Source organism: Nycticebus coucang, chromosome 10 (genome assembly GCF_027406575.1).
Source record: "Nycticebus coucang isolate mNycCou1 chromosome 10, mNycCou1.pri, whole genome shotgun sequence".
In the NCBI taxonomy this organism is placed as follows: Eukaryota; Metazoa; Chordata; class Mammalia; order Primates; family Lorisidae; genus Nycticebus; species Nycticebus coucang.
Window position 1 is genome coordinate 83,291,472 of NC_069789.1, and position 15,718 is coordinate 83,307,189.

General features: G+C 37.2%; 1 protein-coding gene across 6 annotated transcripts in view; it reads right to left on the reverse strand.

Annotated features, from left to right (window-relative positions):
* RALGPS2 (Ral GEF with PH domain and SH3 binding motif 2) overlaps nt 1–15,718 on the reverse strand; it is a 193,887-nt gene that overhangs the window by 130,762 nt on the left and 47,407 nt on the right. For 5 of the 6 annotated variants that reach the window (XR_008383058.1, XR_008383057.1, XM_053605427.1 and 2 more), the window contains exons 3-4: nt 13,710–13,814; nt 12,033–12,083 (exon numbers count right to left, since the gene is read on the reverse strand). The exons of the other annotated variant lie outside the window; for it this stretch is intronic. Coding sequence is in view for 3 of the 5 variants with exons in the window: in XM_053605427.1 (XP_053461402.1) it covers nt 12,033–12,083; nt 13,710–13,814 (156 nt within the window). In the remaining 2 variants the exon portion in view is untranslated. The remainder of the gene's footprint in view (nt 1–12,032; nt 12,084–13,709; nt 13,815–15,718) is intronic. 6 annotated transcript variants of the gene reach the window in all.

Sequence of the window (15,718 nt, forward strand, 5' to 3'; positions counted from 1 at the left end):
ACAGATGACTTAATAACAATAGTTAATAATAATAAAGAAACTAAGAAAATGCCAGGAAGGCTATGTTAACCAGTGTGATGAAAATATATCAAATGGTATATAAAACCAGTGTATGATGCCCCACGATCGCATTAATACACATAGCTATGATTTAATTAAAAAAAAAATAAAGAGATCACTATATCCCAGTATCAATCCACAATCTTTTGCATTATAAGTTATCACGATAAATAAAAAACCCAGACAAAATTATTGGTAAATTATGGCTTCATTATTTTTATATTTCAAAACATTTTAAAGGTTTTCTGACCTCAAATAAGAAATGCTAAGAGATTTCAGAAAATTTATCCCTCCGATTATTAGAACATCTCAACATGAGTTCAATGGGGAAATGCTTTGCCAATTTAAGGAAACTCTGTTGGAAGTAGAGCGGGGGTGGGGGATGAGGGAATAACCACATTGAGACCAAATGAGTTAAAATTCCATTTAAGTTCTCTATTCTAAAGCTTATAATTAGGAAATGTGAAAAGACAAACAGGGTTTGTTTTATCCTATAAGATAGTAGTTTCTGCACCAGAAAACATTTCCTTCTGTGAAATAATGTAAAAACACTAGGTTATCTAACACAGTTGACCACTGGACCCTGCCCCACATACACACACACACACCCAGCAGCCAAAAATGCAAGTATAACTTCTGAATCCCCAAAAACTTTACTACTAACAGCCTACTTCTGACCAGAAGCCCTACCAAGAAAAGTTGATAACACATATTTTGTGTTACATATTATATACTGTATTCTAATAATAAAATAGGCTAAAGAAAATGTTATTTAAAAAATTATAAGGAAGAGAAAATATGTTTACAGTATTATACTACATCTATAGGCACCATAGGTTCACATCATCTGTTTACAAGATAAATCTTCTGTCTGAAATGGTAAGCAACTACACCTGCAGACCACCATCTATGGCATATACCAAGCAAGTCAACTTTTCCTTATGTCCTAACTTTTCTCTGCTTCGGGAGCATTTCTAGCCTTACTCGTGGCCCTTCATACAGGTCTCGTGATGCTAGTCAAGGTTTATATTATATTGCACTGAACATGCTGAAAAATACCCAAGAACCATGAGAAACACTATTTACTGCAATACAAAATTTACTAAAGAGACATTGCTCACTCTGAGATGAGCATCACAAGGTGTTTTAAGTGGATACTGCCTACTTTAAAGTCAACAGAATAGCAACAGGTAACTAAAAATTATTACAGTAGTATAGTATGTTCTATGCTTATTTTTATGCCATTATGACACTTTTTGTTTATTTTTTGAGACAGAGTTTCACTCTGTTACCCCAAGCTAGTGTGCCGCGGTCTCATCATAGCTCACAGCAACTGCAGACTCCTAGGCTCAAGCAATCCTTCCAATTGCCTCAGCCTTCCAAGCAGCAGAGGCTACAGGCATGCCCCACCATGCCCAGCTAGTTTTTTTCTAATTTTTTAGTAGGGATGGAGTCTTGTTCTTGCTCAGGCTAGTCTCCTGAGCTCTAGCAATCCACCCACCTTGGCTTCCCAGAGCGCTAGGATTACAGGCATGAGCCACTGTGCCCAGCTTCCAGTCGTGATTCAATAGTGCTTTACATTTGTTTATGTTTCTCTTCACTGCAAATGGCTGCATGTATGGTCTATGTGCATAAGTTTTGATAAATTTTAACTTTTCATAACAGATTTCTGTATGTTTTAATGGTAGTAAATGGTAAAATAGCTTAGTATCTACTTACGGTTTAAGTATTCATAGCATAACTAACCTTTTATTTTTTTTTCAATATTTCTATGCCATGCAGTTTGTAAGTTTTTTCACACGGCTGCACATCTCCAAAAGAATTTCCAAAGTATTTACTGAAAAACATCTCCAAGAGGAAGAGAAGTGGAGAGCAAAAACGGATCATTCTCTCAGAGAGCTCTGGGATAATTCAAAGAAAACTAATATTCGCCTTATAGCAATTCCTAAAGGCGACGAGGTGGCTTTGAAAGGCACAGAGGTTCTTCTTCATGAGATAATGAATGAGAACTTTCCAGACATGCCAAGAGATTCTGAAATGCAGATAGCAGACAGTTTCAGAACCCCAGCATCACTCCGCCCAAATAAGATGTCTCCTAGGCACGTTATAATTAACTTCACCAAAATTAAAATGAAGGAGAAAATTCTGCAAGCAGCCAGACGGAAGAAAACCATAACCTACAAGGTGAAAACTATTAGAACGACTGTAGATTTCTCTGCTGAAACCTTTTAAGCTAGAAGAGGGTGGTCATCGACTTTAAATCTCCTAAAACAAAGTAACTTTCAACCCAGGATCCTATATCCAGCGAAATGGAGTTTCATTTATGATGGAGAAATTAAATACTTTAATGACATTCCCATGTTGAAGAAATTTGCCATCACTAAACCAGCTCTCCAGGATATTCCTAGACTTATCTTCCATAATGACCAGAGCAATCCTCCACCACTAAATAAACTCACTCAGAAACTTTTGATCAAATTCCAACTTCCACAGTGGTGAAAGGGTTAAAAATGTCCACTGGACTTTTGAAAAACTCGATACTCAAATTTCTACCAGGCTTATCAATATTTATAATTAATGTAAATGGCTTAAACTGCCCTCTAAAGAGGCAGGTTGGCTGACTGGATACAAAAACTCAGTCCACACATCTGTTGCATACAAGAATCTCATATTACCTTAAATGATAAATAGAGACTCAGGGTGAAGGGATGGTCATCTGTATTTCAGGCAAATGGAAATCAGAAAAAAGCAGGTGCTGCAATTTTATGTGAAGATACAATAGGCTTTAAAACAACAAAAGTAAGGAAAGCTAAGGATGGTCACTTCATATTTCTTAAGGGTAACATTCAACATGATGAGATTTCAATTATTAACATTTATGCACCCAACCGGAATTTGCCTCAATTTATAAGACAGACTCTAACAGACATGTGCAACTTGATTTCCTCCAGCACTATAATAGTCGGAGATTTTAATACTCTTTTGGCAGTGTTGGATAGATCCTCCACAAAGAAGCTAAGCAAAGAAATTTTAGACTTAAACTTAACCATTCAACAGTTGGATTTAACAGACATCTACAGAACCTTTTATCCTAACAAAACTGAATATAAATTCTTCTCATCGCCCCAATACTTTGGAAAATACTCCAAAATTGATCACATCTCAGGTCATAAGTCTAACCTCAGCAAATTTAAAAATATAGAAATTATTCCTTGCATTTTCTCAGACCATCATGGAATAAAAGTTGAACTCAGTAACAACAGGAATCTGCACACTTATACAAAAACATGGAAATAACCTTATGCTGAAGAATAGCTGGGTCATAGACAAAATTAGGAGGAAATTACCAAATTTTTGGAACAAAATGACAATGAAGACACAGATTATCAGAACCTCTGTGTTACCACAAAGGCAGTCCTAAGAGGAAAATTTATAGCACTGCAAGCCTTCCTCAAGAAAATGGAAAGAGAGGAAGTTAACAACTTAATGGGACATCTCAAGCAACTGGAAAAGGAAGAACATTCCAATCCCAAATCCAGCAGAAGAAAAGAACCAATGGTGGCGCCTGTGGCTCAGTGAGTAGGGCGCCGGCCCCATATGCCGAGGGTGGCGGGTTCGAACCCAGCCCCAGCCAAACTCCAACAGAAAAAAAGCCGGGCATTGGGCGTGCGCCTGTAGTCCCAGCTGCTCGGGAGGCTGAGGCAAGAGAATCGCGTAAGCCCAAGAGTTAGAGGTTGCTGTGAGCCATGTGACACCATGGCACTCTACCCGAGGGCGGTACAGTAAGAATCTGTCTCTATAAAAAAAAAAAAAGAAAAGAAATAACCAAAATTAGAGCAGAAGTAAATGAAATTGAAAATAAAAGGGTTATACAACAGATGAATAAATAAAAAAGTTGATTTTTTTAAAAGGTCAATAAAATAGATAAACCTTTGGCTAACCTAACCAGGAAAAAAAAGAGTAAAATCTCTAATTTCACCAATCAGAAATGGTAAAGATGAAATAATAACAGATTCCTCAGAAATTAAAAAAATCCTTAATGAATATTATAAGAAACTCTTTTCTCAGAAATACAAAAATCTGAAGGAAATAGACCAATACTTGGAAGCAAACCACCTTCCTAGACTTAGCCAGGATGAAGTGGAAATGTTGAAGGCCTATATCAAGTTCTGAAATAGCATCAACTATACAAAATCTCCCTAAAAAGAAAAGCCCAGGACCAGATGGCTTCACATCAGAATTCTACCAAACCTTTAAAGAGGAACTAGTACCTATATTACTCAACCTTTTTCAAAATATAGAAAAAGAAGAACTACTACCCAACACATTCTATGAAGCAAACATCACCATTATCTCCAAACCAGGAAAAGACCCAACAAGAAAAGAAAATTATAGACTAACATCACTAATGAATATTGATTCAAAAGTATTCAACAAGATCCTAACAAACAGAATCCAGCAACACATCAAACAAATTATACACCATGACCAAGTAGGTTTTATCCCAGGGCCTCAAGGATGGTTCAATATACATAAATCTATAAATGCAATTCATCACATAAATTAAAAACCAGACCATGACTGGCTTATTGTACCCTCAATGAATCCCCAACAATAAAAAAAAAAATAACCAGACCATGTTATTCTCTCAATTGATGCAGAAAAAGCTTTTGATAATATCCAGCATCCTTTCATGATCAGAACACTTAAGAAAATTGGTATAGAAGGGACATTTCTTAAACTGATAGAGGCCATCGACAGAAAACCCACAGCCAATATCTTATGGAATGGAGTTAAATTGAAATCCTTTCTACTCAGATCAGGAAACAGGCAAGGTTACTCATTGTCTCCACTGCTTTTTAATACACAATGGAAGTCTTAGCCATCACAATTAGGCAAGAAAAGGTGATCGAGGGTATCCACATAGGGTCAGAAGAGATCAAACGTTCACTCTTTGCAGATGATATGATTGTACATCTCGAAAACACCAGGGACTCTACTACAAAACTCTTAGAAGTAATCAAGGAATATAGCAACGTCTCAGGTTACAAAATCAACATTCATAAATCTGTATGTAGCCTTTATGTATACCAACAATAGTCATGCTGAAAAAAGTCGAGGACTCTGTTCCGTTCACAGCAGTGCCAAAGAGGATGAAATATTTGGGAGTTTACCTAACAAAGGACATGAAAGATCTCTTTAAAGAGAACTATGAAACTCGAAGAAAAGAACAGCTAAAGACGTTAACAAATGGAAAAACATACCATGCTCATGGCTGGGAATAATCAACATTGTTAAAGTGTCTATACTACCCAAAGCAATATACAATTTCAATGCAATCCCTATTAAAGCTCCACTGTCATACTTTAAAGATCTTGAAAAAATAATACTTCGTTTTATATGGAATCAGAAAAAAACTCAAATAGCCAAGACATTACTCAGAAATAAAAACAAAGCAGGAGGAATCACACTACCAGATCTTAGACTATACTATAAATTGATAGTGATGAAGACAGCATGGTACTGGCACAAAAACAGAGAAGTAGATGTCTGGAACAGAATAGAGAAACAAGAGATGAATCCAGCTACTTACCGTTATTTGATCTTTGACAAACTAATTAAAAACATTCAGTGGGGAAAAGATGCCCTATTTAACAAATGGTGCTGGGTGAACTGGCTGGCAACCTGTAGAAGACTGAAACTGGACCCACACCTTTCACCATTAACTAAGATAGACTCTCACTAGATTAAAGATTTAAACTTAAGACATGAAACTATAAAAATACTAGAATAAAGTGCATGGAAGACACTTGAAGAAACTGGCCTGAGAGAATATTTTATGAGGAGGACCCCCCCCAGGCAATTGAAGCAGCTTCAAAACTGCACTACCTGAGCAAACTAAAAAGCTTCCGCACAGCCAAGAACACAGTAAGTAAAGCAAGCAGACAGCCCTCAGAATGGGAGAAGATATTTGCAGGTTATGTCTCTTATAAAGGTTTAATAACCAGAATCCACAGAGAACTCAAACGTATTAGCAAGAAAAGAAGAAGCAGTCCCATCTCAGGGTGGGCAAGGGACTTAAAGAGAAGCTTGTCTGAACAAGACAGGCGCATGGCCTACAAACTTATGAAAAAAAAATACTCATCATCCTTAATCATCAGAGAAATGCAAATCAAAACTACTTTAAGATATCATCTAACTCCAGTAAGATTAGCCCACATCACAAAATCCCAAAACCAGAGACGTTGGTGTGGATGTGGAAAAAAGGGAACACTTCTACACTGCTGATGGGAAGGCAAACTAATACATTCCTTTTGGAAAGATGTTTGGAGAACACTTAGGGATCTAAAAATAGACCTGCCATTTGATCCTACAATTCCTCTACTAGGTATATATCCAGAGGACCAAAAATCACATTATAACAATTATATTTGTACCTGAATGTTTATTACAGCCCAATTCATAATTGCTAAGTCATGGAAGAAACCCAAGTGCCCATCAACCCACGAATGGATTAATAAACTGTGGTATATGTACACCATGGAATATTATGCAGCCTTAAAGAAAGATGGAGACTTTACCTCATTCATGTTTACATGGATGGAGCTGGAACATATTCTTCTTAGCAAAGTATCTCAAGAATGGAAGAAAAACTATGCAATGTACTCAGCCCTACTATGAAACCAAGTTATAGCTTTCATATGAAAGCTATAGCCCAATTATAGCCCAAGAATATGGGGAAAGGGGAGGGGGAGGGGAGGGGGAAGGATGGGTAGAGGGAGGGTGATTGGTGGGACCACCCTCTTACAAGGGTACATGTGAAATTTACTAAATGTAGAATACAAATATCTTAACACAACAACCAAGAAAATGCCATGAAGGCTGTGTTAACCTGTTTGATGAAAATATTTCAAATTGTATATAAAACCACCACATTGTACCCCACGATTGCATTAATGTACACAGTTATGACTTAAAAAAAAAAGAAAGCGCCTGTAGTCTCAGCTATTTGGGAGGCTGAGGCAAGAGAATTGCTTAAGCCCAGGAGTTGGAGGTTGCTGTGAGCTGTGTGAGGCCACCGCACTCTACCGAGGGCCATAAAGTGAGACTCTGTCTCTACAAAAAAAAAAATATATATATATCTGCATATAAATAGACCTGACAGGTCAAATGCACAAAGATGGAGAAGAAATTAGTGGCTGCCCGGGGTTAAGGACGGCGGGGTGTAGGGGAGGAATATCGGATGTGTGGTGTGACTATCAGATAATCAACATACATAAAATGTCACAGAACTACACAGATATGTCTTGTAAAACTAATCAAGTTCCTGGTTTTGCTACTGTACTATAGTTACTTATGTAAGGTATAATTTCTGAAGAAAAATAGATGAAGGGTAAATGGAGTTTCTCTACACTATTTTGCAACTTCCTATGAACCTCTAATTATCTCTATGTTATTCTATGGAAACTTTCTGTGGATTACCTCAAAATAAAAAGTTAAAAAGCAATGATAACAAACATCCACTTAATGGATTACAAGGCTAAAATTGCACTGGGACACCAGAAACTCCACCTACTACTTTCTTCTTAAACCCTGCCATGCATTAATGGTTACCTGGCCATAAAGACTTTTTCCCTGCCCCACCTATACCCTAAATTTCTCTGTGAAGAAAAAAGGACTTTGCTTTTCTCTTTCTCAGACTCTAGGATCTTCCTCCAATTCACGCTAGAATCCAATGAAGAAACAAACTCTGCCCTAAGTGCCACCTTGTATACTGACAGCTTATTGGCCTGGTCAAGAGTAATTCCACATGTACATGAAAACATCTCATCACGTGAACATCAAAAAGTACATTTTTAACTTCTGCAGTAAACGTAGTGGCTCAAAGGATGCTTTTTTTAAAAGGTCAAACTTAAGAACCGTACTGTTTTCAGTAGATAAATAAATCTCCATTTTAGCAAAGGCTAAATGTAATTTAGCAGTCTTACCATCCCTTAAAATTTGTTCCATGGATTTAACTTGCAATTTTAAAATTAGGCAGTAAAGAGAAATCTTCAAATAGCAACTCACACATAAAAGGTCATTTCTTTTTTTTTAGACAGAGCCTCAAGCTGTCGCCCTGGGTAGAGTGCCATGGCATCACAGCTCACAGCATCCTCCAACTCCTGGGCGTAAGTGATTCTCTTGCCTCAGCTCCCAAGTAGCTGGGACTTAAAGGTGCCCGCCACAACACCCAGCTATTTTTGGGTTGTAGTTGTCATTGTCGTTTGGCAGGCCCAGGCTGGATTCAAACCCGCCAGCCCTGGTGTATGTGGCTGGCGCCTTAGCGACTTGAGCTACAGGCGCCGAGCCTTAAGGCAATTTCTTAATGGTCATTAAAAGTGTATTTGAAAAAATACTCACAGATTCGTATTAAACCATGAAACTACTACACCCAATTTTCTGTTGCATTTATTTTGGAAACACATGAGAAGGCAAAATCCCACAAACGATGACCACCTACCCTATGAAAGAATTACTTTATTCACAGGAGTCACAGCTTCTCTTATGTCTTGTAGGTTTGTTCTGTAAAGTGAAATTCTTGATCTAAAGTTCATCCTGTAGGTTCCAAAACTCTTAAAAGGACTGTTCTAAGGGTGATGTTGTAAGGATACCTACAGACAGAAGAAGAGAAAAGGCCAATATAGACCAGCGTGTAGTCAGGGATTGAAGGGAGAAAGGAAAAGCAAAGGAATCTGCAAAAAGACTTGGGGACCTGAGGGGACTAAGGGGACAGCAGATCCTCCTAAAGAGAAGATTATTGATGAGGTATCTTTGTGCTCAAAAGTGTAAAGATTTAAAAAGGAACACGGTATATATCCCTTAGCATTCAGCCTAAATGGCTATTTAGAAAGAAGTGTCAGCCACAGATGAAGAGTTCACTACTATTCCTATATTTTTAATACACAAAGGAAAAGCTGTGTCCAACCTTTTGGCTTCTCTGTGCCACACTGAAAGAAGAAGAGTTGTCTTGGGCCACACATTAAATACACAACCAGTGATGAAAGCTGATGAGCAGGAAAAAAAGTCCGTGCACAATTTTCATAACCATCCCCCAACTCCACAAATAAGTAAAAAAACTTCACATAATTTGCTTGCAGCCCCACAGCAGCACCCCTGCCAGAAACCATGTAACTCCAATTAATACGATAAATAAAAAATACCCATTCTCTTTTGTAATGTACTCTTATCTTCTTCTCTTCCTTCCAATATGTTAAGGGTGCCTCCAAAATGAGATCAGAGATAAAGGTGGGAACTTTCTTCTACAATCACTGATGCCATATATCCCTACTTGACCAAGCAACAATTTTCTTCATTACCTTCTCTAGTCCTAACCCAACCCTTCCCTTACTATATATTAAGGAAGTTCATGGTGATGAACAATAACATGAACTAACAAATCATCTGCATCTTGCTTCTAATGATAACAATTTATTTTGTTCTACAAAAAAATACCCTCTGCACATCTTTTTTTTTGAGACAGAGTCTCACTATGTCGCCCTTGGTAGAGTGCCATGGCATCACAGCTCACAGCAACTTCAAACACTTGGGCTTAAGCGATTCTCTTGTCTTCAGCCTCCCAAGTAGCTGGGACTACAGGTGCCCGCCACAACGCCCGGCTATTTTTTGTTGCAGTTGTCATTGTTGTTTAGCTGGCCTGTGCTGGGCTCGAACCCGCCAGCCTCGGTGTATGTGGCTGGCGCCCTACTCATTGAGCTACAGGCGCCAAGCCTCCTCTGCACGTCTTATTTACTTTCTTCAACTCTCTATCTATATTCATGGATTGTTTATATTTTAATTTTAATGCAAATGATAATTTATTAAAAGAAAGAATTACGATATTTCTGATTTTGCAAACTTGATGTTGCAAAGTCTCTTGGCACATACTAGAAAGTTTGCACAAAAAAAGCTCTTTATACACATATACTGTCAGGAGTATCTCAATCGTCAGTTTCTCAGAAATTTTTTTCTTTGAGACAGAGTCTCACTCAGTCACCCGAGGTAGAGTGTCTTTGTGTCATAGCTCACAGCAACCTCAAACTCTTGGTCTCAAGGGATCCTCTTGCCTTAGCCTTTGGAGTAGCTGGGAGTACAGGTGCCTACCACAAAACCTGGCTAGTTTTTCTATTTTAGTAGCGACGGGGTCTCACTCTTGCTTAGGCTGGTGTCAAACTCCTGAACTCAAGCAATCCACTCACCTAGGCCTTCCAGAGTGTTAAGATTATAGACATGAACCACCACACTGGCTCAGAAATATTTCAATAAGATTCTGAATTATCTCTCACATTGTCTAACGGTTAACAAAATGAAAAAAAAATTTTTTCTTTCCCTGATTTAATCAGCATCCTTCTTTGATCCCTAATGAATACTGTATTTAAGGTCTGTTTGTTGATAGAACCTAAAAGACCGACTTACTGTATTGCTCTACTAGAACAAAGAAAGCTGAACTTTCTTCTCAGAAAGTAATATATGTGAGAAGACTTCCAGGCAGAACCTGTCACTTTATAAACATTTATGAATCTCACAAGAGAAATAAACATTAACCAATGTAATGATTACAATACAGATTCCAAGCATAGGTCATCACTTACTTAAAACTTACTGAAAGCACCAGAGAATTGCTACTAGAAAGAAAAAGGGACCACAAGCCACCTTTCTATCATAACTCACCCTATGCTGAATAATACAAAACTCATTCTGACAAGAAACTCCACTGCAATGTATGTAATGAACGTGGCAATGCCTTCAAAGGAAAAACAAGCCTTGGGCGGCGCCTGTGGCTCAAGGAGTAGGGCGCCGGTCCCATATGCCAGAGGTGGTGGGTTCGAACCCAGCCCCGGCCAAAAAAAACCAAAAAAAAAGGAAATACAAGCCTTATAGTGCATCAAAGAATTCATAGTACACAAAAGCTAAAATGAAAACCCTATGACTGTGATAACATAGAAAAACCTTCAGAATATAGTCGTTTCCTCGACATTAAAGAAGTACACTGGAAAGAAGCCCTATAACTGTATACGAGCCTTTTAAAAGAAAACAAATCTTCATGATCAAAAGAGAAATCATACTGGGGATATCTAGGTATAGATATGTGGAAGAACTTTAATTGAGAGCGTAGCTCTGACTGAATACCAGAAATTATACTAGAATGAATGACTGTAACCCTTGAGCTAAACTTACTCAGCACTGGAGAATTCGTAGTAGGAAGAAACTTGAAAATATTATACATTATGGAAGGAAAAATAACTCCTGTTTCTGCAGAAAGAGTATTATTTTTAAAAAGTCACACTGGGTAGGTAATAAAATTTTATAGAAATAACTCCAAACATGACAAACACTATAAAGTATGATGTTTTCATTTAACAAACTCCTCTACTGAACAGGTTATTAGTCTAGGGAGAAGAGATCCATTCTCGCTCTTGTGGAATTTACATTCCAGTGAGGGAATAATAGACCCCTAATCTGTAACTGTTTAACTCGAGTCCACCCCTCCATCCTTTATCACCTCTTAAGACTCCTGCAGTTTTGATTAAAATTATTATTTATTAATGCCTTATAATTATACTTAACTATAGCTCTTACTCTGAAGTCACCCATTTCGGGGACTATTCAAAGATCTAAAAGGCATTTTAAAGATGAACTAGTCCAAGCAAAGCACAGAATTAAAAGTTATATATGGATTTTCTACTGAGCAGGGGTCAGTCCCCCTGACCCCTGTATTGTTCAGGGTCAGCTGCAGTCCTATTTATAACTTAATGTATAGCTATAAATGCCATGTGGGCTTCTGAGGCCTGAATAATATACAAATGATGTCAAAATTTTTAAACATTTTAAAATTAATAAAGTATAATTTGACATTTCTAGTATGTCTTATTTTGAGATACCATAATTGACCGTTTTCCTTATTTAAAAGAAATATTGCTAAAACTACTTACATCTGGTTGAATAGCTTTAAATACTGGAACATCCATTAGTGTTATCTGACCCTGAAATAAAAAGCAAAAATGACAACTTCTTCTTTGGAATTCTGTGATATACCAGATATTCTAAATTTAGATTATATTCTATACTAAAATATTACCGAATATTCAATTTTATAAGGGTTTATAGAAAATGAAAATTTAGCCTTTATACCATTAATATAATTATTCCTAATTATCTAATATCAATTTTATTTCCTTGGGAGACAAATTAGGTAAAGTTAGAAAATAAAAATTGTAAAAATTTGGACATAGTCACACATATTACATACAAATAAAAAATAAAAATCAGGTTCGGCGCCTGTGGCTCAGTGGGTAGGGTGCTGGCCATATATACCAAGGGTGGTGGGTTCGAACCTGGCCCCAGCCAGCTAAAACAGCAGTGGCAACTGCAATAAAAATAGCTGGGCGTTGTGGCGGGCACCTGTAGTCCCAGTTACTTGGGAGGCTGAGGCAAGACAATCATTTAAGCCCAAGAGTTGGAAGTTGCTGTGAGCTGTGACGCTACAGCGCTCTACTAGACAAGGGCGATAAAGTGAGATTCTGTCTCAAAAAAAATAATAATAATAATAACATCAGACTACTTGTTCAGGGATCAAGGTTCTTATTAGGATGATAAATAATAACTCTTCAAATAGCAATATGAAATCTGACACTAATAAAGTTTTCTTCCTAACTTATAAAGAAGTAATGAGACTACACTAAAGGTAACTATATCCAAGGGCTTTATATGCTATGCTCTGTATCACTATGGCTATAGATAGGAAACAAAATTCAATAACATATTAAAGAATAATATGCTATGACCAACCACAGTTTATTCCTGGAATGCAGGAGTGGTTCAACATCAGAAAATCAATATATCCTGCTAACAAATTAAAGGAGAATGAGAACATAAATACATCAATGTCAGTTCAGAAATAAGAGTTTTTCTAGATACCTTTCATGATATTGCAATAATACTTCCATATATCATTTTTTAATTGTTTAAATTTATAAAACAGTAAAAATACTTCTTAGATATGTTGATAAAATATAGTTGGCTTGGAGAAATGGTATAGGTAGAGGTGAAAGCAATTACCATAAAGGTAAATACTTACATTTACCAAACTGAAAGTGTATCTTATAAAACTTCTCCATGGGGCTGCGCCTGTGGCTCAGTGAGTAGGGCGCTGGCCCCATATACCGAGGGTGGCGGGTTGGAACCTGGCCCAGGCCAAACAGCAACAAAAAAATAGCTGGGTGTTGTGGTGGGCGCCTGTAGTTCCAGCCCCTCGGGCAGCTAAGGCAAGAGAATTGCTTAAGCCCAGGAGTTGGAGATTGCTTGAGCTGTGACACCACTGCACTCTACTAAGGGCTACAGAGTGAGACTGTCTCAAAAAAAAAAAAAAAAAAAAAAAAAACTTCTCCAAAAATGTCTGTAACTCTTAATTTACCTACATTATTCCTCTGCTTGTTCTATAGTTCCCCTCTAAAATTCCCATATCCACCTTTTGTTCTATAGTTCCCCTCCAAAATTCCCATATCCTCCTTTTTAAAAATCATCTCTTCCACAGGGCCTACAAATTATAACTCAATAGCAGCAATGTGTAAACTACATACAAAACCTGGAGAAGGCAGAAGGGGGCTTACCGCATATTCTTCTGGTGTAACCTTAAGAATGTCAAATACCACAGCATCAAAGCTTTTCTTCAATTCAGAACCTTTGTCACTTAATGATTCAGAGCTGCTACTTTTCTGTTAAATTGAAAGAAAACGCAGCCATTTTAATATTGTCCCACAGTCAATGTGACAGAAACCAGAATGGCCTTAAAAACTGAGAAAACTAAGAACAGTGAATTAACAAATGCTGGAGAAAAGCTACTTGGTTAAAGTACTCAAAGGGTAAGCAACTTGAAATCTAACCTCAATTTTACACTTTTTGTTTTTTAGATTTTTACGTTCTCGAGTAAGTCATTTTCTTCTGAGTCAAGTTTCCTTATCCTGACATTCTATCATTTTCTATAGAGATAAAAGATTCTAATTAGGTTGATGATTCTCAAATGGGTAAAGAAAATCAGAGAGAAAGATACACATCTATTTATTACTTTAAAAACTAATTTTTATTAAGAAAAAGATAATTACTTCTATCACATAGCCATCAAAAAAATAGTTAGAACTCCATTAATTAAAGAGTTGTATAATCCATTCTTAAGTGATTTCTATCTGTGATAGTATCCAACCTTTTTTCCTTTCTGCCACACATGAGAAGAATAAGAGTTGTCTTGCGCCAGACATTAAATACACAAACACTAATGAAAGGTGACTAGCAAAAAAAAGGTCCATGCATACTTTGTGTGATATTCCATACCAAAGATAAGCAAAAAAGTCCCTCAAATCAGCATGCAGTGGTGGAAGTTTGAACACCCCAGAATACTGTTTCTACTATACTGCAAATTTAAGTTTTTCTGTTTTAAGTTTGAATGTGCTAATGCTACATATAGAACAAAAGGTGGATTTTGGCCCTGAAAATATTAACTGCTGTTAAATTTCCACTTCATCTATGTCATGACATAAAAGTATACTCTGAATTAGTTGGCTGAATTTGGAGGATCATCAGCACAAGAACATTTAGACTAGATGAAGCTTGAATTAAATGGTGGTAGGATATGAGGCTATAGTTAATGGCACAAAAAAATTAACCAATGTTTTAATTACCACAGCACACACAGGTCAACCCACCAGCTGTTACACATCAGTTTTGAGCACTTGTTCCTATGCTTCATTTTTTATCTCCCTGCCTTCAGTAGCAATGGCCTCAGGTATAGAGCCACCATCATTACAAAAGAAGTGATGTGTCACTCATGTTGGAAAATTCTCAACTATTACTACCTTAAATATTTTTTCTGCTGCTTTCTCTCTCTCTCTTCCTTCTGGTATTCCTAGTATGTGTAAGGTACACATTTTGACATTGCCCCTAGTCCTTGGCTATTCTGCTCCTTTCCTTTCATTCTATTTTCTCTGCATTTCAGTTTAGGAAGTTTCAGCAAAAAGTTGAACAACAAGCTAGTTCTTTCCTTGGCTGTTTACTGGCCGTCTACTACTCGTGAGCTCCTCAAAAGCATTCTTCATTTCTGTCGCAATGTTTTTGAATTCTAGCACTTCTTTTTGATTCTCAGAGCTTTAATACCCCTGCTTATTATCAGCCATCTGTTCTTACATGCTGCCTATTTTTTACATGAGGGCCTTTAGGATATTAATGACAGTTATTTTAATTCCCAGTCTGATTACTTCCAAAATCTTTGCCATATCTGAAGCTGGTTCTGTTGCTTATCTCTTCAGACTATGCTCCTGCGTCTTAGCATGCCTTGTAATTTTGTGTTTGAAGTCAGACATAGTATGTTTGGTAATAAGAACTGGCTACATAGGCCTTTAGTGCAAGGGTTTATGTTTATCATGCTAAGAGTCATGCTGTGTTTACAGTTTGGTGTTGCTGTAAGTGTGTGAGTCTTCGATTTCCTCTAACATCCTTGTTTGATTCTCCTCTGTTGTCTCTGCGTTCCCTAGAAACTCTTTCTTTTTTTTTTTTTTTTTGCAGTTTTTGGCTGGGGCCAGGTTTGAACCCTCCACCCCCGGCATATGGTGCCGGTGCCCTACTCCTT